General features: G+C 50.5%; 1 protein-coding gene across 3 annotated transcripts in view; it reads right to left on the bottom strand.

Moving 5' to 3' along the window:
• Positions 1-2,536: 2,536 nt before the first annotated feature.
• Positions 2,537-22,717, bottom strand: part of LOC116948482 (E3 ubiquitin-protein ligase UBR2-like) — a 55,724-nt gene continuing 35,543 nt past the window's right edge. For 2 of the 3 annotated variants that reach the window (XM_032965192.2, XM_032965194.2), the window contains exons 32-47: positions 22,202-22,366; positions 21,673-21,776; positions 20,972-21,068; positions 20,222-20,370; positions 19,421-19,476; positions 18,949-19,048; positions 16,454-16,521; positions 15,770-15,941; positions 15,251-15,347; positions 13,791-13,921; positions 13,538-13,646; positions 10,074-10,130; positions 9,561-9,638; positions 8,728-8,904; positions 8,430-8,531; positions 2,537-7,852 (exon numbers count right to left, since the gene is read on the bottom strand). In XM_032965192.2, the coding sequence (XP_032821083.2) occupies positions 7,717-7,852; positions 8,430-8,531; positions 8,728-8,904; positions 9,561-9,638; positions 10,074-10,130; positions 13,538-13,646; positions 13,791-13,921; positions 15,251-15,347; positions 15,770-15,941; positions 16,454-16,521; positions 18,949-19,048; positions 19,421-19,476; positions 20,222-20,370; positions 20,972-21,068; positions 21,673-21,776; positions 22,202-22,366 (1,798 nt within the window). In that variant the 3' untranslated portion in view covers positions 2,537-7,716. The remainder of the gene's footprint in view (positions 7,853-8,429; positions 8,532-8,727; positions 8,905-9,560; positions 9,639-10,073; positions 10,131-13,537; positions 13,647-13,790; positions 13,922-15,250; positions 15,348-15,769; positions 15,942-16,453; positions 16,522-18,948; positions 19,049-19,420; positions 19,477-20,221; positions 20,371-20,971; positions 21,069-21,672; positions 21,777-22,201; positions 22,367-22,717) is intronic. The other variant, XM_032965193.2, reaches the window with a different exon arrangement.

Raw genomic sequence — 22,717 nt, forward strand, 5'->3', positions numbered from 1 at the left:
GCAACCCAGGGGTTTGCAAAGGGCGATCGACTATCGACGCAGTTCCCTGCCCTTTGCCTTCGCGTCGAGTTGGCACTTCCTGACATCGAGGCTGCATTTGACTCCGTAGACCACGAGGCACTGTGCCATGGCCTGCAGAGCCACTGGAACAACACCACCACCACGACCTTTTCTGGATCACTGTAGCCAGGATCCCCACACTGCTGCAACCTCATCATGCGCTCGCATTGACGACAAACTTCCCATTCACTTAGATCACTTTGTCCAGTGGTCCCGTCAAGGTGGTGTATCATCGCTCCGGCTCCTCTCTGCTCGGCTCTCGACTGGATCCTGTCGAGATCTTCGCCTACCTTTTGGCGAGATGGAGGTAGACTCTTCACCGACCTCGACCCATGTCTGCGACGTGGTCTTCTTCACGGTCATGTGGGCCTCCCTCTGCATTGGCCGGCACCGACCAGGCAGCCAGTGCCACGGGTCTAACACACGTCCTGCGCACCAAAGTGCCGGTTACCATTAGCGCACGGTCTCCTGTTTTTATTACTGGCCAGACCGTTGAAGGCACGGGACAAGTTCACACACACCCTGGCAGCAACGTTGCCTCCTTGGGTTACTTGGCTCCTTACATCCACCACCGTTGCATTGTTAATGCATTCTATGGGGCAGCTCGATCCTGTTTGGAAGCGACGGCAAGTTGAGTCTCACGACGACACTACGGATGTACAATCAAAAACCCAACTTTCACAAGAGCTTTGGGACGAGGCAGCCTTTGTGATCCTGGGACTGTCCCACCCAGACGGTGGCTTTATGCTGGGACATGGTTGTCTTTGAGTGGAATGTCACGGCAGGGACGTGACGCTTGCCTGTCTCGTGCAGTTAGTGAGCACTGACCAATACCGGTGTAGTGACCGTGCTTGTCACTGTATGTTGCCGGGGCTTGCGAAGCCACGGCCGGTAATGTGTTGTCATTACGGGCAGCCCGGGTTACGGGATGTAGTACCAGCCCTAGCGGGGCTTGGTTGAGCGCTGGTTAGCGTGGAGGCACCGCGAGCAGTGTGCGGTGCGGAATCCCGGTGAGGGAGCGAGAGGAAGCGTCAGCCAGCCAGGGTTACGTTGGGGCACGATACGCTGGTTGACCTGCTGACACGTGACCGGATGATATTGGAGGGGGGCCACCGGTGGACGGGGGCAGTCACGTGGCCCAAAGGAGCTCTCGGGAGCCTTCGAGAAGGAGCTCGAGAGACCTGGAAGGTGGGCGGGGTGAAGGGCGGAGCCAGCCCCAGCCCGGGGGGCATATAACGAGGGCCCCGTGAGGAGTTCGGGGTTCTTCGTGTGCCGGTGTTACGAAGATCCACGTCGGGGAGAAGAAGCCTCGAGCCACGCGGTCCGGGACCCAGCTTGTGGTCCGAACCGGGATCGCGAACCGCGTCTAGTTCTGCTGTAGCGTGGCTAGATGGGCCGTTCGAGACCCAAGTGTAGATCGTGCTGTGTTGCGTGTTAATGCGGAATAAAGTGTTGCTCCCAAAATAACGTTGGACTCGCTACACCGGTATGACATCGACCTAGAACCAGGCATAAGTCTACAACACTGCAACTGATACTAAATTCAAGGGAAAATTGACCTGAAGTCAGGCTCATGTTTATAGACAAGAATGTGCACATATGGGAATTTAACCTAGGTTTTTGGGGCAATTGCCGTTCGCGAGCAACTACGAAGACCCGCACCTCCGATGAGCACGGTTAGCTCTGTAGAAGCTCAACATACACCCGGCACATCAAGTGGGTGGGTAGCCAGCACCACGCCGTCTCCCTGGTGGCGATGTTTACCCATCGCACCAGGTACTCATTTCAGCACAATTACAAAGATCCCCCGTATAGTCTTAACAGACTGTTGGGACAAGTGCTGTTAGCGAGCACCTATGAAGGCTGGAACGTTACACACCAGAGGTGGGTGGTCAGCACCACGCCCGACCGCCTTCGTTGCCGCAGTGGCGATGTTCACACACCGCACCAGGCAGTGCCGGATTAAGCTATTGCGGGGCCTGTAGCATCTGTTATAAAGGGGCCCTGAATAAAAAAAAAACACAAATATTAAAACGCAATTTTTTACTTGCATAGTAAAGTAATTCTTTTCATTTGCTATGCAGCCAGATAATACGACAAATCGCTAACCTTAAACACCCAGTCGTTCTTAAAAGTTGAAGGCAGTATAGTACTATAGTAATAGAGCAAGTGCAGAATCACTGAACCGGAATTAATAGCTTGAAAGCATTTAGTGCGGGGCCCTTGAAAGTGCGGGGACAGTAGCATATGTAGCTACTTTTGCTGCTAGGATAATCCGGCACTGGCACCAGGTACTAATTTGAGGCTGAGTCGACTTAGGAGAGGCCCAGGACCGGTTCAGATGTTCGTCACTGGTGTTAAGCCGTGAGCGTGAAACGAACCCGGGTTGCTGGGTTCGTAGCGCTGCGCGCTAACCACTACACGACCGCTCCCCACGAAACACAAACAAAGAATGGAATTGACAAAACGCCCAATCTATTTTATGCATAAAGATTTATTGAATCAAAACAATCTGTACTAGTATACAGCTCTGTACACTGGGCTACAGCACTAACAAAATCCATCCGCTTGCTACAACTGCACCACAGCCAGCACGTGCAGGCTCACAGCAACTGGGGAGGAGTTGGCGGGGAGGGGGGTGCCACGTGAATTCTTGTGCACGTGCCGCCCTTGTCAATCCACTGCTGGATGAGGGCCCTCCCCACGCCGTGTGGGTCGTGGAGGTTGACTGACCATTCCTTCTCCCACGTTGGGTTGGCGACGAGCGTCGAAGCACGGTTACAACAATGACTCTTTTCTGCGCTGCCCGATGCAACGTACACAATCGACATTGCCAGGGCAGGCGAGTTTGTATACTGGACGAAAACCCTTTTGACGTTTTTAAATGTGGTACGGTACAGTACTCGTTTCATAAACTCCGTAAGGATGATGGCTTTGATCTCTCGCCGTGATTTTGAAATTGTGATCTTCCTATTGTGTGTTCGGGTGCTCCAAGCCGTGTATAACGACCGTGCAACGATTATGATAAGTTGTGTTGTTTATAAGTGACCGGCTGTTTATAGACACCACACTAAGGGAGAAATCGCAGAGAAAACATTGTAACTAAACGCCTCTCAACACGTCTGCCACCAGACTTAATGCGCATTGTTTGACATCTCATGACGCTGTCCTGACGTACTGTATCCAAACAGCCCGGTTCGATTTGCTTACGTGCTGCAATGATGATGAGCAAGCGAAGGCCATTGATCACGCAGTGCGGTATATGCGAGGGGTCATGAGTGAGGGTGTCTGCAAATGGATCACTTCGTACAATCTCCGACCTCGGGAGGGCCCTGCTATGAGAGAAAAAAGATATATACGGCAAATTAATTATTTATTTGATCAGGTAAGGCCCACAACTGAGTTCTATGACGCTCTTTTTCAGAAACGACATGGCCACAAATGATAGCGCAACTAAGTGGCTTATCGTGTGGAAATGTATATAGCAGCCAAATACTCTAAAAAACGCACGTTTCTAAATGTGGAGGGAACAACCGGAGGACCCGGAGAAAAATCCACGTGACCATGGGGAGAGAGACACGCAAACTCCAAATATACAGCAGGCGTTCGGGTCGCGATCGAACCCACGACCTCCTGTATACCAGGCGAGGTGGTTAACATCTCCTAGCCACCGTGGCACCCTTGTTGAGACGTTCAGAAAGCCTCGTGTTTCTGAATCCCCGTGTTGTGTGTGGGCGGAAATCGGAGTGCTTGGAGAAAACCCCACACAGAAGAAGGGGATACCCCCATTCAAATGTATTTTTCACCAAATAGGTCAATATTGAAAACAGTTGTCGCATGGCTATGGGTGAAAAAAAAAAACCTGAAGGATGGAGGGAGCAGCCCTGCAACTGCCGGCTCACGTCACTGCTGGCGGAAAGGCCTCCACTGGAGGGAGCTCGGTCTTACTCTTCCGCACTGGTCAGACGTCTTGTGTAAACGTGGGCGTACCCACACGTTACCCCACAACACGTGACCTACCAACTGTGACGTAACTGTTTTTGTTTTATACTGCTCGGGTGAATGGAGGCGGCGAGCGATTTAAGAAACTTTGCACGGCTGTGTCGACCGCCACCCCGGGAGACAGAATCGACCCTGCGACCTCGGTCAACGCAAGTCCAGTGCGCGAACCACGACACCACAGCAACGTCCCATTGACCGGCTATAACCTTTCAAAATATATATTCGCCCCCTTCCCTCACAGTCAACAAACGTCTGATGATGCGTGCATGCGCACACACACACACAGAGGAAACGGCGAGATGACTTGTAAAAGCAAGCTGGCCATTGTGTTCCTATACCCTGGCTAGTTTTCTGAACTACTCGGGGGGGCGTTATGCAACAACCTATTCTGTATTTCCAAATTCACCCCATCCCAGCGATCGCCGGAGCTGCTAGGACATTGTCCGGGCCGCACCGTCACAAAGCAATACTTGCCATATAAGCCGCAAACAAATATTACAATGCTTACGTAGTGTGACCATGTAGATAGACTGTAGATTTTGTATATGTGTGTGTGCGCGTGTTTATCTGGAGAACAACACGTGTTTCTGTTTGCCTGCATACAGCTGCATCGCATCATTGAGATGTAAAAATGTCAGCACGCGTCTCCCTCCTGCCGTTTGTCGCGAGCCACACCGCGTGTTTGTCGCGTCCGCAATAAACTCTCTTCACACGTCAAGGAGCTCACGGGCGTGGACAGAAGAAAAGCACAACAATCTGGCAAGCCAATGTTGAACACCAATGACAATGTTCATTGACGATCCTCAGGCCTCATAATGAAACATAGTCCAATAAATGCCATCTTAAAACATGCAGTATAATCGGCCAGTAGACACCGATGATAAAGAACCCGTAATCAAAGCCGATTTAAATGTTTCACGGCAGAACCATCCCTCAAACTACGACCTTTGACGGTGTAAGATGATACGCGGGCGATTTGTTTTCGCGTCTTCCAAATGCTTGTAACGAAGCAAGGGTGACTACGTACGGTGCGAAAGAAGTTCAACATACACACGCACATACTCTTTGGTTCTATTCGGTAAAGTCACGTAGGTAAAAATAAAACAACAAAAATCACGTTTCGGCCACAACACAAGTGGCCTTCATCAGGTGAAGGGGCCAGACTGTCTAAGAGGACAGCGCTGGAGTGTTGTGGCCGAAACGTCGTGATTTTTGTTGTTTTATTTTCTACCTACGTGACTTTACCGAATAGAACCAAAGAGTGTGGATCCTTGCAGTCACGAAAACTTTAAATCTAGAATACACACGCACATACATACGGAGCGATGCAGAACATAACAATAAAATATTAGAATTCTGAAAAATCAAGAAGGGGTTGGTTCGGCTGCGGTTTTGAAGTGTGAGCTTTGATCCAAAGATTGCTGCGTTTCACGTCGCCGGTGTTCGATGGCCACCGTTTTACGGTCGAACAAAAACACAGTGGCCATTTATTTTTCCCTCGTGACAGTAACGTGTGCGACTGGCCAAAGCTATTGCCAATGGCACTGCTTCAAAATCAACAGGGGGCCAAAACAAGACCATTCCTACCGACGTGTATACAGAGACGGAACGTTTTGATGTGGCGCTAAATTGAAAATGCGGTGGGGGGAAGTGGGAGGGACTTTTGTTCAAGAGCTTACCTGTGAATAGCTCTCCTACGTCAGACATTGGGGGTAACAAACGAACCAGTCATTGGTATATACCACTTAAGACTGATTCAAAATTTAGGTAGAATTATCAAGGAAGTTGAATTTGCACAATTGCAAAGAGTGTGATCGATAGTCGACACCGACTGCGCGCCAGTGCTGCTCTTGAGCCGCTGTTGGTCTCGTGAGACCCTATTAATATTTGAGGGTGACCTCAGTGGGCCGTGGCTTAACGGTGCTCATGCTGTGTAAAATACCAGCGATCAAACGGGATGAAAACAACTGTGAAGGCCAAATGAGCGGCCCAGTTCGTGGGTGCAAAGCACTGTAGCCCCACCCCCCTCCTTCACGAGGCCATCTGCCACGAGCATCAGTCCTCCCACTCAATCTCTCCCTACCCCCAAACTTTATATCCAGCACGAGGGAAAGGTCCATTTTCACTTCCTTTTTTTCTATTTTGGTGTTCACATTGCGACAAAAATGGGGTACAGAGGTATGAATACATGACTAAATTGCTCTTTGGTTCTTTCGGTAAAGTAACGTAGAATGAAAATCAAATCAAATAATAATAGAATACGACGTTTCGATTGCAACACAAGCAACCGTCATCAGGTAAGAATGAATGAGAAAATAAACATAGTAAACGTAGAAATATAATGCAATACAACACAGACAGTCGGCTAACGCAACAGTCAACACCCTACCTGGTTGATTACGTGCTAAATTTCAGAGACAAAACACAGACACGGAGACAGACACACAAGCGGAGAGAGACAACAGAGACACAGAGAGAGACACAACATAGACACACAGAGAAACAACGCCTCTGCGTCGAGGCCTTAAATAGAGAGGGGGGGGCAGAGAAAGGGGGGGGGGGGTAGAGAAATTAGCATGTCAATGAGAGTTGTGTGGAAATACACCCCATAGTGGCCGGGGGAGAGAAAGAGCAAATTTTAGAGAGATAAATAGGAAGTTTGGGAAAACAAACTTAGTAAAATTTGGAAATGTAATGCAATGCAACACAGAGAGTCGGTTAACACACAGTTAAAGCATAGCCTGGTTGATTACATTCTTCCAAAGATTGCTAAATTAGAAGTTAAGTGTGACAGAGAGAGAGACAAAACACAGACACGAAGACACATAGACAGACACACAAGCAGAGAGAGACAACACAGAGACACACAGAGAGAGAAAACTAATTATTTTCTTTCTACGTGACTTTACCGAAAGAACCAAAGAGCAATTCCTGCAGTCACGAAAGCTTCAAATCAAATTTATGACTAAATTGGTTTCATAAATGACAGCTATAAACAAATGGTTAAATCAGGGCAAGCCACCATAAACAAGCAATGGTTACACTGTCTCAAGACTTCCCACACTCCAGACCTTGCGGTCCACCACGGTCCAACCTTCTGACCAATTCGCTCACCAACTACCCAGCTAAATGACCAACCACCTGTCTCACCGGATGACCTCATAGACCCTTAGCCACCGGCACATCCGAGCGACGCCAAGGGCCGTGCCGAGCCAGGCCGTTGCGAGTCAGGAGGTGCAGGTCATTTTTCCACTGCAGTAAACCGAGCCATGCTGCCGACGACATGCGCAATGAACGTGTCGTTAACCCCTCCCTGGCCCTGCTTGTCTCCCAACGTAGATTTAGAAGTTGTAGGAGGCCCAGCGTTATTATTACGGTTTTCTTCCATCTCAGAACGGCAAATGGCCGGTGGCAAACCACAACGTGGGCCCCGTGCTGGCTCGGCTCAGATGTGGCAGTGGAAAAAGGACGATCGATGACTGGGTGGCTGACTGACATGCTGGCCGGTTTGCTGGCTTGGCTGTATAAACGACTGACTGCCTGCCTGCCCCGGTTGCCTCACTAGCTGGCCAACCTTCCCGAGTAGCTGGCCGGCTGCGTAGGTGGGTGGGTGGGGGGGAAGGTGGGTGCTATAGCAGGACGACCGCCGGGCCCTTAGAAGAGCTCCCAGGAGTAGGCGAGGTGCTGGCTCTCCTGCGAGTGGCCGATGGAGTGCAGCACGCCGTGTTCCAGCCACAGGCGCTGCAGACCGGCCAGACGCTCCGGGCACAGGTGCAGCGGGTTGCCGCGACTGCAAACACAAACGCAACGTCAGCCGTGCTGAGTGAAAGCTTGCCGGGTTGGCAGATATTCATTGTACGGGCTCCTTCCTTGTTCAACGTAAAAACACTCCACAGCCACGATGACGCACGACGGGGTTGCACGCGATTATTTTTCGTGTTGAATAGGGCCCCACCCTTGTAGGCCAGAGCTGTCTCACCAACATCTTCCGGCATGCTGGCAGCATTTGTTTGACAAGCCTGACTGCCGATGAGACCCCTAACTTCAAAAGCGTTCCAGGGTTTGAATTTTTAAAATAAATGTCACCGTATAATATTGGGCTGGAAGAGCCCATAAGGCTGATTGCACTACAACATTTTTTTAATTTTATGTCAAGAGACGAACAGAGGTATAGTTAATTAATTAGCCAGTGCTCAACAAGATTGCATAATGAGTTTTGGAAGAACAGAAACGGGTGTGTTGTTTCCCCATGTGTAGTATGCTGGGCTTATGCTCAGAGATGCGGTCAGTTGGCCCAGATATAACGGATGGCCCTAGTGTGTGGGGTGAGTGCTGCCCCTGGGGGGTGGGGGGGGGGGGAGTCTCACTGGAGGCCCTGGTCGGTCTCCCCGTAGTCGTCCAGGTAAGGCGCTTCCATGAAGCAGCCACGCGTCCGGTTTGCCAGCAGCAGCACCTGACATTCGCGCACCCTGCGCGGAATGCACGGGCAGCGATGGGTATATATTATCCAGGACGCAAGGGACACGTGGGATGGATATACGGGACGTGAGATGACACGTGCGATGGGTGCGCAGGGTGCGACGTGGGACGGATGTAAAGTGGCGGTGGTGTTGTTGCCGTCGGTGCGGCGGTAGTGCGGTGCGAGGCTGAGTCGCGCCTCCTCACCGCAGGAAGATGCCGACGCCGCCGCCGCACCGCAGCGCGTGCAGCGTGCACGCCCCGACAGTGCGCGAGCCCAGCGTCGTCTGGCAGCACAGCGAGAGCGAGCACAAGCTGGCGCCGCACAGCAGGCACAGCGCCATCGAGCGCGCCGCATCGCCCTCCGCGCCGCCGTTCGGGCAGCTGCAGCGGCACGGGGGTGGGGGGAGGGTTAGAGTCCGGGTCGGGGTCTGGGTTCGTGTTTGGGATTTGTAATGAAGATGTTATGGTTTGGTCATCGCTTGGCTTGATGTAAGGTTAGAAGCAAAAGTGGTGTTTGGATTAGGGTTGGGTCACGGGCTGGTCTTGATGTTAGGGTCAGGGTTGGTGTTAGGATAGGGTTAGGGTTCCGTTAGTGTTTGGATAAGGTTCAGTTAGGGTTAGTGTTAGGATAAAGGTAGATGTGGTATTGGTCTTAGGGGTTAATGTTATGGTTAGGGTTCGTATTAATGTTGAGATTAGTGTTAACATAGGGGGTTAAGGATGTGGTTTTTGGAAATATCGTGTAACATATGGTGAGGGTCAAGGTGGCAATGGTGGTGCCCATGCTGTAATAAGTGGCAGCATTGAAGTTAGAGGCAGAGTGATGGTCGTAGATGTTGGAGCAAAACTTACAGTTAATTTTAATATCATGGATAGAGTTCGTGCTTAGGCTAGAGGTCGTGTGAATATTCAGGTTATTGTGTAAGGTTAACATGAATATTGGGACCAGGGCGAGGGTTAGTGATTCAGGTCAGGGCGAGTGTTGGGGCACTGGCATGTGGCACGGCGGGGATTGTGGCACGGCGTGAGGCACACACGTGTAGAGCGAGGCGCGGTTGATGAGCTGGCTGTAATCATCTGGCAGGGACACGAGTCTGTTCTCCTCGCGTGGAAACCTGCTGAGACAAAGATTCCCCACGCTTACCACGCCGGTCAGTACGGGTTTGTGAAAGTGGGAAGCATAGATGTGGGAGCATAGAATACAGTACAACGATGCATTATGCTACTCTGCCCTCTGCCGCCCACCACAGCCTATAACAACCCATTGTGAATCCTGCACTGGAGAATGTATATCATAGGATGACATGTAATGTTACACTAAAGTTGATTACGCGAATGAGGTTGGACACATCTACGTGATACACCAACCCTCCGCCTTCAAAGCGTTTTAGACGTCGTGACGACGGTGATGACAACGGCGGTGATGAGTGTGGCGAGGGTTACGATGGCGGTGATGGCGGTGGTGGCAGCGGCGATGCCAGTGTCATGGTCATGATGAGCACAGGATGGGATGTCGCTCTCCACGGGTGTAGGCGATGGGGAGGACTCACGTGACTGCGCTTCTTGCTCCTTTGAGTAGTCGTGTCACCCCCGGTGCCGAGCACCAACTACAGCACACACACACGCATATATATAATGATAAAGATCCCCTGTATAGCCTTAACAGACTTTTGAGGCAAGTGCTGTTCGCGAGTAACACCTACGAGGGCCGGCACGGCACAAGAGGGTCGGTGGCCAAGGCCACACCCAGCCACGTTTGTGTCCCGTGAGGCACATCTCATCAGGAACATCTCAGGCACATCTCATCAGGAACTCATTTAAGACTGAGTTGACCGAGGGGAGACCCAGGACCGGTTCAGATGATCATCACTGGTCTTGGCTGTGAGCGGGAATTGAACTCGGGTCACCTGGTTCATAGCACAGCGCACTAACCACTGCACGACCACTCCCCGTTATACAAAAACAAAGATCCCTTGTATCGCCTTCACAGAGTGTTGGGGCAAGTGCTGTAAGCGATCACCTCACACCTTACAAGCAGCGACAAAGAAACCTAGACATAGAGACACACACACAACAAGACAAAGGCCCCCTGTATTTCCTACATAGAATGTTATGGCAAGTGCTGTTAAGTGATAATACAGCCACGTATGCGCACGCACACACACATATATATGACAGAACATACAAAGACATATACACAGGTGGACACAGGTACCAATACTTACTAGGATACCTTTTTGCCGCCACCAAAATGATAAAAAATAAGAATAGGCTTTAACCCTTCTGGCAATAAAACAGGTATTCAAATGTTCAAACAACAAATAGACACCTATTGCAAGGCTCCAAGTCTGCATTAACCACACGTACTTGTGGCAAAACATGCAAACAAACATGCTCTGATATCTTAACACCTGTTTTATTGCCAGGAAGGGTTAAGCCTGTTCTTATATTTTCACCGTGCACCCTTGTTCAGCCTCTTGATATCGTCAAGCGCCGTTTGCGAGCACCTATTTAGACCGGCAAGGCTTCGCGACGCAGGAGATGCGAGGGCCAGCACCGAGCACGCTCGCTCGCCCGCCCGCCTCGGGCATCCAGCGCTGATGTTGACCACATCGCTCTTTGTTTTGATAACTTTTAGTTGTTGTTTGTGCGTTTTTGTTTTGGTGCCATTCTTGATTTGTTCATTCATTTTTTATTTTGCCTGGTAATCAGGGTGGTTTTCATTTGATTGGTATGTACGTGTGTGTGTGTGTGTTGGGCTTCTTTCGCGCCGCACAAAGCCAACCGCGTATATGGGATTTCGTCCTTATATACAGTGAGGGAAACAAGTATTTGATCCCCTGCTGATTTTGTACGTTTGCCCACTGACAAAGAAATGATTAATCTATAATATTAATGGTAGGTTTATTTGAACAGTGAGAGACAGAATAACAACAACAAAATCCAGAAAAACGCATGTCAAAAATGTTATAAATTGATTTGCATTTTAATGAGGGAAATAAGTATTTGACCCCTCTGCAAAACATGACTTAGTACTTGGTGGCAAAACCCTTGTTGGCATTCACAGAGGTCAGACGTTTCTTGTAGTTGGCCACCAGGTTTGCACACATCTCAGGAGGGATTTTGTCCCACTCCTCTTTGCAGATCTTCTCCAAGTCATTAAGGTTTCGAGGCTGACGTTTGGCAACTCGAACCTTCAGCTCCCTCCACAGATTTTCTATGGGATTAAGGTTTGGAGACTGGCTAGGCCACTCCAGGACCTTAATGTACTTCTTCTTGAGCCACTCCTTTGTTGCCTTGGCCGTGTGTTTTGGGTCATTGTCATGCTGGAATACCCATCCACGACCCATTTTCAATGCCCTGGCTGAGGGAAGGAGATTCTCACCCAAGATTTGACGGTACATGGCCCTGTCCATCGTCCCTTTGATGCGGTGAAGTTGTCCTGTCCCCTTAGCAGAAAAACACCTTCAAAGCATAATGTTTCCACCTCCATGTTTGACGGTGGGGATGGTGTTCTTGGGGTCATAGGCAGCATTCCTCCTCCTCCAAACACGGCGAGTTGAGTTGATGCCAAAGAGCTCCATTTTGGTCTCATCTGACCACAACACATTCACCCAGTTGTCCTCTGAATCATTCAGATGTTCATTGGCAAATTTCAGACGGGCATGTATATGTGCTTTCTTGAGCAGGGGACCTTGCGGGCGCTGCAGGATTTCAGTCCTTCACGGCATAGTGTGTTACCAATTGTTTTCTTGGTGACTATGGTCCCAGCTGCCTTGAGATCATTGACAAGATCCTCCCGTGTAGTTCTGGGCTGATTCCTCACCGTTCTCATGATCATTGCAACTCCACGAGGTGAGATCTTGCATGGAGCCCCAGGCCGAGGGAAATTGACAGTTATTTTGTGTATCTTCCATTTGCGAATAATCGCACCAACTGTTGTCACCTTCTCACCAAGCTGCTTGGCAATGGTCTTGTAGCCCATTCCAGCCTTGTGTAGGTCTACAATCTTGTCCCTGACATCCTTGGAGAGCTCTTTGGTTTTGGCCATGGTGGAGAGTTTGGAATCTGACTGATTGATTGCTTCTGTGGATAGGTGTCTTTTATACAGGTAACAAGCTGAGATTAGGAGCACTCCCTTTAAGAGTGTGCTCCTAATCTCAGCTCGTTACCTGTATAAAAGACACCTGGGAGCCAGAAATCTTTCTGATTGAGAGGGGTTCAAATATTTATTTCCCTCATTAAAATGCAAATCAATTTATAACATTTGACATGCGTTTTTCTGGATTTTGTTGTTGTTATTCTGTCTCTCACTGTTCAAATAAACCTACCATTAAAATTATAGACTGATCATTTCTTTGTCAGTGGGCAAACGCACAAAATCAGCAGGGGATCAAATACTTTTTTCCCTCACTGTATATAATTAATGTTTAGCATTGAGGGATGCTGTTGGGCATTAATGACGCTATACAAAATTAGAGTATTATTATTACCGTCGCCATTTTGGGTGGACTTGGACATGGACAGGCCCAGTCCTGATTTTGTTCCGTGAGATGAAGCGGGGTTTAGGGTAATTGGGTAGAGTCGAAGCAAGAGACAAAAGCAAACGTTCACTACGGAACTCTTTGCACTCAGGAGGAGAATGAAAAGGCGTGTCCGCGAATGGCCCTGACGGATCAAGCCACGGAATCACGTCACTCAGGTGTTGCTTAAATCCCCAGATCGGGGCTCATCTTGACGATTGTTGTTGGTTCAAGTTGTGCACCGTACGTTTTTTTCCCGGGCACCAATAGTTTTTTTTTCCGGCACGTCGTGCCTAATTGTCGCAGTAGGGGTCGACGTTGCTGTGTGTGATTCCAATGGAGTAATTTGCACCATTAGGATGTTTTGGCCAATACCAGTTACATTGCATAACTTTTTTTTTTAGCTATGGGAGGAAACCAGATCACCATGAGGATACCTATGTAGAACAGGGTGGGGGAGAGAGCATACAAACTCCACACGGAAAATGGACCTGCGCAGGAGAGAATCGATGCAGGCGCCGTGGATCTGGAAGAGCGACGCCAGGTTGGTGGGAAGCGCCAGGTACCGGCAGAGGGTCTCAAACTCCAGCCCGCTGGCTTCTGCGAGCCAAGAGATCGCACGGGAACAAAAACACTCGCATTTATACAGCGGTCTAAGCCAGCCGCGGAGGGTGCACGTATACAACCCGACAGAGTTTGGTCGAAGGCCTTGGCGGATCTCGCAGCGATGGGAGCACGTCGCACCTCTCAGCTGCGGGGGCGGTGGACTGTCGTGCAGGAGGCAGAAGAAGGTGGCGGCGCAGCGGAGGAACGGCGCGACGCCGGCCCGCACAGAGCGGGCCAGCCGGCTGGCCGGCACGCGCGACGCGTACGCCCTGGCGGAAGAACATCGCGAAACTTTTTTAGGCCGAGTCGACCTAGTCCAGGTCCGGATACTGATTCCTAACCATTTTTTGGAGAGCACAGGCCCAAAGTGCCAACCGGCCAGTCACAAGCAGCACCACTGAAGGTGTAATCGCTAAGAGTGAATGTTTCTTTTGACTGCGCAAGGTTATGGCAACCTGGGTAAAGAGACGATGGTGTTGTTTATGACCGTGGTGTTGTGTACGAACAGAACACACTGGAGACAAAAGTAATTAAGATGGTTTTGAAAGTGTACGAATAAAGTTTCCGATGCATGAACCAATGCACTGACATTGGTGGACATCACGTGAATAAAAAGGTGGGTGCATACTGATGGAATACGCTGCGGTGTGTAACAATCTCCATGCAACGCACGGTACACACACATTTACACAGCACATACAAGCCAGCGTCTCCGAGCTCAAACGAGCAATGGTCCTGAGCCACCGGTGGAAATTCCACATTCCTATGGTGGCGAAAAGTAATTGCAGAGGACTACCACTTTAATTTACTCAGAGGTCCTCATTTTAAACCCCCACCCCCCTGCCCCGAGGGAAGATCGATGAAGCTGACTTTCCAACCGGGGTTTGAGCTTGTGACCTTCCAATTGCGAGTCAGCCATTCTAAACACCGCAGCACGCACAACGGCTCTCTCAATCAGTGGGCCTTACCTGGTAAAATAAAAAAAGTTTAGTTTTAGTCCACTGCTGGATGAGGGCCTCCTCACGCCGCGCAAAGTCATGGCGGCGATTACAATTCTATTTTTATTTTACCAGGTAAGGCCCACTAAGCTATATAGCTCTGTTTCAGAAGCGACCTGGCCTGCACAAATGATAGCTTCAACGAAGTGTCTTATCATGTGGAACTTTATAGCAGCCAAATACTCCAAACGCACGTTGTTTCTAAATGCGGAGAGGAAACCGGAGGAACCTGGAGAAAAATCCACGCGGCAACGGGGAGAACATAGAAACTCCAAATATTCCAGCAGGCGTCAGGGTTGGGATTGAACCCACGATCTCCTGTATACCAGGCGAGGTAGTTAACGCCTCTCCATCGTGCTTTGGATTTGACCAAACCTCACCACTCCGTTCAGTGCGAGTTGGTGAATAACAATTTCATGACGGCAATTGTAACCCTGTAAATAATTAATTACAAATCCCGCCTGCCCGCAGGCGGGTTTGTCCACGGCCAGCGTGAGTGACGCTGCGGGGCCGGATTGCGCGAGTCATCGTCGGTGCCCGCCGTCTGGGCAGCCCCGCCCTGCGCCACGGCAGCCGTAGCAGCAGAGGAGAGGGACTCACCCGGCCGTGAGCTGCTGCAGCCGAACGCACAGCTCCTCCACGGCCTGCACCTCCTCCTCACCGTAGCCAACCTCCTCGTCCACCTCCATCGCATCCTCTGCAGCGGTAGCAGGCGGCAACAAACGGCGCACGGCAGCATGAGTTGCGCTGTATGTAACAAGTACTACGGACCGCGCAGTAAACCCGCTGTAGCCTGAGCTTTAATGGAGGAAGAACAGGAACACGACACCAACACTCTGCTGAAGCCCTCTCGTCGTGGCCAGCAGCAGCCCTCGACAATGGCATTGAGCTCCTTGAACATTGCTGCCATTACCAGCACCTACGATTAGCACCGTTGGCTACGTACGGTGCGAATGAAGTTCAACATCTGTGCAAACATATACACGCAAGAATAGAATAAAATATAATGTCACGAAATATCTAATTCAGTTTCTTTTGGACCGCAGGCGTAGGCAGCGGTGAAGCTGCTGCGGCGGCGGCCACGTTGCCGTCATCCCCGGCCGGAGACGGGGAACTCACCCGTCGTTGGCGTCGGGGCGACGGTAGCGGCCGTGAGCAGCACCTGCAGCACGTGCGCCATGGTGACGAGCGTGACGAGGTGGAGCTCGTTAACGGAGGCGGCGACGGGGGAGGGGCGCAGGGGGGCGCCCTCTTCGTGGTAGAGTGCCGGGAAGGCGAGCGCGGCGCACAGCTGCTCATCGCGCACGGCACGGCACAGTGGACGCGCGCTCATTTCGCATTTATCGCTCGCTTCGGACGTTGCTCGCGTGTTTGTGCTAACCGGATTGGAATGGCGACCCGTTGGCATCGCGTTAGGGGAAAGAAGAAAAATTACGATGCAGTGGGCGGCGGTAGTGGCGTGGTGCGGCGTGTCGGAAAAGAGCTAAGGAAAAATAACAGCATCGACAACATGCAACCAGGGCACAGCGCAATAATCAGTGGGACACATCGTGAGTCTCCGGGTCTTCGTGCGAGTCTGTGGGTATCCGTGTGAGTCTGTGGGTCTCCGTGCAAGTCTGTGCATCTCCGTGCAAGTCTGTGGGTCTCTATGTGAACTCCTGTCTACTGCGAGCGATCTCCGAGTGCACAAATGGTATTCCCTTGTTGTCCACCGAAGCCAAGCAGCTGGATTTTCAACCGAGGCATACATTTATAATTGCCGCCAAATCCATATTCGCACACGTGCAGGACATGTGCACTCACCAGCAGGTGGGTCAAATCGACGTCCAGTAGACACGGGGAATCTTCCCCCTGCGGATCCGGGATGAGAACTGGTGGCAGGGCAGGGATGGAGGGCATAGGTGGGGAGGGAGGATGGAGGCACACGACAATGTATTGATTGAAACTCTTCTGGGTACTTTTGGTAAAGTCACGTAGAAGGGAAATAATAAAATAAAAATAAAACATAAAATAAAATTCTCACGACGTTTCGGCCACAACACAAATAGCCGCCCTCAGGTGAAGAAACAGAACTGTCGGAAAGACAGCGCTCCAATGAACACTGCTAAGCTTGGCAGCATATTTTATGCTGGGTGGGAGGAGCAGAGCGCCTTGAGCATTGATGTAGCTATATTAATGTGAGAGATTAGGAGGATGTTAAAGTCAGAAATTAGCATGTAATTGGGAGATTAGCATGATGTTAGTGTGAGGAATTAGCATGTAACTGGTCACGGAAGTAGCTATGTTAAAGTCAGAGTTTACATATCAACAGAGGCATTTAGTATACAATAAACCGATGTGAAATAACTAAATATAAACTACATCAATATATATTCTTGGTTCTTTCGGTAAAGTCATGTAGAATATAAAACAATAAAATTATTTTTTATAATTTTATTATTATTTTATTGCTTCCCTTCTACGTGACTTTACCGAAAGAGCCAAGAATATGAATCCCTGCAGTCACGAAAGCCTTGAATCAAAATTGACATCAATATAATCAATGTACTCAATATATTCTCCAATAAGTTGACCTATTAACATTAAGTAACTGGGTATACACTACACTATGTAATGACTACCATATAGTGAACTGATACAAAATTAAAATATAAACTACATCAATATAATCAATACACTCAATATACTCTCCAATAAGCTGAGCTACAAAATTAAAATATAAACTACATCAATATAATCAATACACTCAATATACTCTCCAATAAGCTGAGCTACGAACATTGAAACTCGCTTGGAAATTGCCCACGCCGCACTCAGGCATTGGTGGTGTCTCTACGCCAGAGAGCTGTGTAGCACCGAATAACGAAAACCAACTCTTACGCTTGCAATACAGTCCGTGTTCTCCTATAACGCGGCAGTTGCATTCCTGAAGAACACCGCGTTATGGAAAAATTGCGTGAAATAGATAATATAATATAAGGGTAAAGCACAGTCCGCGATAACGCGTGGGATGCATACACAGGCCGAACAAAGACTGAGGCGCGTGTGTAGCGTCTCGAAGAATCCAGCAGCATCCCGCCTTGTGTGATGCTACGCTGAAGCAGCCGTGCAACCGCTTATTCCTACTCGCGTTATATCCAATTCGCATCCGCGTGACAAAAAATGTGTTCCCTAATACATTCATCGCATTACATCCAACGCGCGTTATGAAAACGACACGCGGCGTTACGGGAGAACGGACCGTACACGCAGCGAGCCACCAGTGCACTAATAGATTGTTTTTCGTTGTACACGCGCATTTCCTGTAAATTATAAAATAACGACCGGTGACCAAATGACTGGGAACACGTCCCGATCGCATCAGACTTTGGCATCCATGCACGGCTGAGTCTGGACAGTGCTTGCCTGGGTGACCGCTTGTGCATGAAGCAGGTTGCTATAGGCCGCTGCGTGGCTGCACTGTTAGAGTATTGAGCGGGGTATTCCATTGTTATACTGTGCGATGCTCCAACGTCTATGCTCCCCATCTTCGCCGTACCAGCACTAACCATTGTGGTGAGGTATGGTCAAATAACCCCCACGGCCAGTACGGCGTGGGATACTCCTCATCCAGTAGAGGCTTAACAAAAGAGCCGGGCGTGTACATGTGTGCACAAATCACGTAAAATTTACGAAACATTACTCATCAAATCGAAGGGCTGGTGAATAATTTCACACCCGCAATAAACGTGGACTAGGCCAACAGTGCTTGGATGGTATGGCTTACAGGGATGATAAACAATCGCAAAAGATGATTGAATCGTCACTGACGAGTCGCACGTGACACACACACACATCACAATTGAGACGTTTTAATTATATTCATGGGTGGAGGGGTTGTGAAGAGACGTGACGGGTGAATAGATGGTGGGAAAGTTGCGGCTGTAGAAGGTGGCAAAGTCATCACGCGTGGTAGTAGTTGTTACTGGAATGTGCGTACATGTGTGTGGGGACAGCTGCGCTACGAACCCGGCGACCTGAGTTCCATTCCTTGCTCATGGCCAACACCAGTGTCAAATATCTGAACCGGTCCTGGGCCTTCCTTAAGTTGACTCAGCCTTAATGAGTGAGTACCTGGTGTGGTGTGTAATCATTGCCACCGGGGAGACGAAAGTCAGCCGGGGGTGGTGTTGGCCACACCAACCCCTCCGTATGCCAATGCCGGTCTTCAGGAGTGCTACTCGCGAACAGAACTCGCCCCAAAAGTCTGCTTAAGGCTACAAAGGGGACCTTCATATTTGCAGCGTTTGTGTGCTCACCACTGAAGAGACGCAGGACGTGCCCTTGTACCACTTCCGCGGACGACACCATGCTGTACTGCGCCTCGGCCAGTCGCACGAGCGAGCGCAGGCATTCCACCTGCGCAGAACAGCACGTGACACACACACCCCGAGTCAGTGTGCTGCGTGCATGTGTGAATGCGTGGACGTCCGTTGTGGGAAGCTGGTGGCACAGTGGGACGCTCACTCCGCGAGGAACTCTGCGATCTGAGTTCTATACCCCACTAGGTCGACTCTGCCTTCACATGAGTACGTGCTATGGTGTGTAAATGTCACCACTCAGGAGACGAAAGGCAGCCGGGCGTGGTGTTGGGCACCCACCCCCTCGTGTGCTGTGTTGGCCTTCATAGGTGCTCACTAACAGCACTTGCCCCAACAGTCTGTGCAGACTACAGGGGATATCTTTCCTCTTTTTGTGCGGTGAGTAGGAAGGAGGGGGACCTGGACGTACCTGACGGCTGGGCAGGGAGCCGAAGAGAGGCTTCATGTCCGCTCTCAAGTTGGATTCTGTGGAACATAATTAAGGGCAGCTTGTGGTGAGATCGAGTTGCTGCAAGGGTGATTAAATCAGGGGCGGAGAACCGATGGACCGGCAGGCTGGATATGGCACACGACTTCGTTTCATGCAGCCTGCGGGCCTGCCACTTCCATTCGGCCCCTCAAGCAATATTAATTCGTGACCGTAAACACCTTAGTCTCGCTAATCGGGTACTAAAGGGGAGTACAATCGACCTGCCAACCGTGTGTTTCTAATTGTAACACGGTCGTCACTTCTGCCACTTCAAGGCCCTCTCTACCATTTACCGACGTCTGCGTGTGCGTTCCTGTGCTGTCCGCCTACGGTATTTCAAAGTCCCATTCGTATGTATAACTTATTTCGTACCAAACATAGCCCAACCGTGCTATTCGGACCTCAGTTGGGCAGAAACAATGCCAAAACTCGATTACCCGAGTGCGATTCCTGTCTGCAGGTAACATCAGTGTCTGAACCTGTGTTGTGCCTCACGTAGGTCGACTCGGCCACAAATGGAAACCTGCTGCAGCGGGTACACGACAGGAATGGGTAGACAAAGGTGGTCGGGTATGGTGCTGGCTACACCACACTCTTGTGCGCTGTGCTGGCTCGTATAAAGTGCCAGCTAATGGCACTTGCTACACAGGGGAACTTTGTCTTTGCTTCGGGCTGGGTCAAGTGCAGGAGATGGTGGTGGTGGTGGTGGCGGTGGCGAAGATGCAGGTGATGTGACCGCACCCAGCGCCATGATGGTGAAGGCGCACGTGTGCCAGGCGAGCGTTGGCACGCGCGGGTCCTGGTCGTTGGGGTGTGCCGACACGGAGGCGCGGTACAGCGCCATGGAGAAGGTCTGCACCATCCCGCACAGGCTCTCCGAGTACTGGGGCCTGCGCACACGGCACAGGCAATAACAACGGGGCGCCGACGGTTCGTCATTCGAGTCGATCAATTGGAAAAATAAATTAAATCTAGCTTCTGTGCTCGATTACTCGGGCTTCTTTAAAAATGGTGGGTGCCCCGACTTCCTTCCTCCGCCGAAGGCGGGAAACCCCCTCCAAGCCACACCCAGTGCGACGTGTGGCTGATGATGTCACAAAACCCTGCTCATGACCTCCCATCCAAACTTTGCTCGTGCAATCTGTTTAGCTGTGTAATCGCACTGATACAAATAATCGGAGAGTAATCAGTTGCTTGAATAATCACAAATACCGCTGCTAAGCAATCAGTGAACAATTGATCTATTAAGATCGGTTCGCATAATGGAACCAGTCTCTGCTGATGAGACCTTGGTTCGAAATTCAGTGTTGCATGCTTAAATAAATGCGGCTCGATAATATTGGTCTGCAAAGCTAATGGGCTAATAGACCAAAATATCCTTTAAGTAATATGTGGCCGGTAAGCCAGGTGGCTGCGTCTCACAATCAGAATTCAATCCTAGCGAACACATTCACTGGGTGCGTGCAAAAATCAGTTCTGTGCGAGCCATACATGGGCCGGACCCCGTAGTTGAGGATGGAGCGGAACCCTTCTGGGAGACTCGCGGGGGGCTGCGGAGCTTGGACGTCTCCTTTGTCCTCCAGATTGTCTGAAATAACAACGGAGGACACGCAAGGATCATGCCGCGTGCGACAGATCGCGCGACCCACCTGCACCGCGCGTCCGTTCTCGGGCGTGATTAACGAGCAATAATAACGCACCGGGCACGCGTTCGTAGGCCGCAATGAGATGCAACGTGTGGACCTTCAAAGGCCGAGCGGACGTCGCCTCATCGCTTAGCCGCATTGTCTATAACAAGGGGTGGCAACTTGTCCTGACCCTACAAGCCTCATAGCCGAATCTTCACACGGCCGAGAGTCACAAGACGCACACACAGTGACCGCCGGTTCGTTCGCGCTGGTTGGCTGTGGAGAATTTAGAAATCTGTGGGAGCGCCCTATGAGTACCTGGGTCTGGCTCCATAGGCAAGGGCGAGTGCCCCGAGCCTCCACGGCTTCCACAGATTATTTTTTTTCCTTTTTCACATCAAGTTAAGATTGAAAAGTTACAAATCAGCCGAGATGAGTCTCTACAGAGCAGCAATTGAACTGCTTTAGAGCCGCATGCTCTCAAGCCACCCCTGGTCTATAAGGCTACGGCGTTCGGGCTTTAAGGCCAGTGCGTGTCTGTGTAGCTTGTTGTGGATAATTTGCCTGGTTTTCTGTTCAGCAGCTGTCGCAGCCCAGCGATGCGCAGGCACACCACCTCCAGCCAGCGTGACAGCTTTAGCTGCTCAACCAAAGCCTCCACCTCCTCCCTGCTCACACACACACGCACACACACAGCACTGCCCGGTTTATTTTGTCCCGCAATTGAATTCCAAATCTGCAATCGACATCACGCCATGAGAGATGCAATTCATTTTCAAATCTCACAGTGGACGTTGCACGAACAAAGAATGGTTCAAGGAGAAGGCACAGAACTAGTGCTCTCGCTTTAATTTTCAGAAAAATGTTTCTGTCACTGCAGCGCAGAGCTGACAAAAGGCTTTTGGAGGCCTAGGCCAAGTTACCAAGTGACCAGACGAGGCTCTACTGCTGAGGCCTCTTGGGATCGTAGGCCCGGGGCACAGAGCCCCCATCGGTAGGGGACCCCCCCCCACCCATAGGGGGCCACCCCCACCCTCTCTGTGGCCTCACTACACACAGCGCCAGTCGTGCCACCCCCCATCGTCGCACGCACCCAGAGTGTGCCAGCTGCTGGGAGCTGCACGGCGCGGGCAGCACCGGCACCACGGCGTTGCTGATGCCCTCGCAGAGCGGACACAGGAACTCGCCCGTCTCCGTGTCCATGGGCATGCGCTGACGGAACTGGCGCCGCTCGCGCACCTGCGTCGGCTCGTAGTACCTGTCAAGACACGCGTGCGCACGCGCAGACAATCACACTGATGATTTGATTCAGGCCTTCTGAAAGGCTCTTATAATTGAGTAGACGGACAAAAGCGAAAAAACGGAATGCCGAGCTTTTATAACGGATTACTCTTTTTCTTATTTTCCTTTCCCCCCCACCCCTCATTAGAGAGCAGCAGTTGCCTACAGAAAATTATCTGTCATGTATTCATTTTATACATCTGCTCGATTTTAGGATTCCCTCCCCTCTCCTTTCGCGAGCTGTTATAACAACAAGAAATGCATATTCTTGGTTCTTTCGGTAAAGTCACGTAGAAGGGAAACAATAAAATAATAAAAATATAAAACA

The sequence above is a fragment of the Petromyzon marinus genome, chromosome 33 (genome assembly GCF_048934315.1).
Source record: "Petromyzon marinus isolate PM22_M1 ecotype Great Lakes invasive population chromosome 33, UKy_Petmar_22M1.pri1.0, whole genome shotgun sequence".
NCBI classification, from domain to species: Eukaryota; Metazoa; Chordata; class Hyperoartia; order Petromyzontiformes; family Petromyzontidae; genus Petromyzon; species Petromyzon marinus.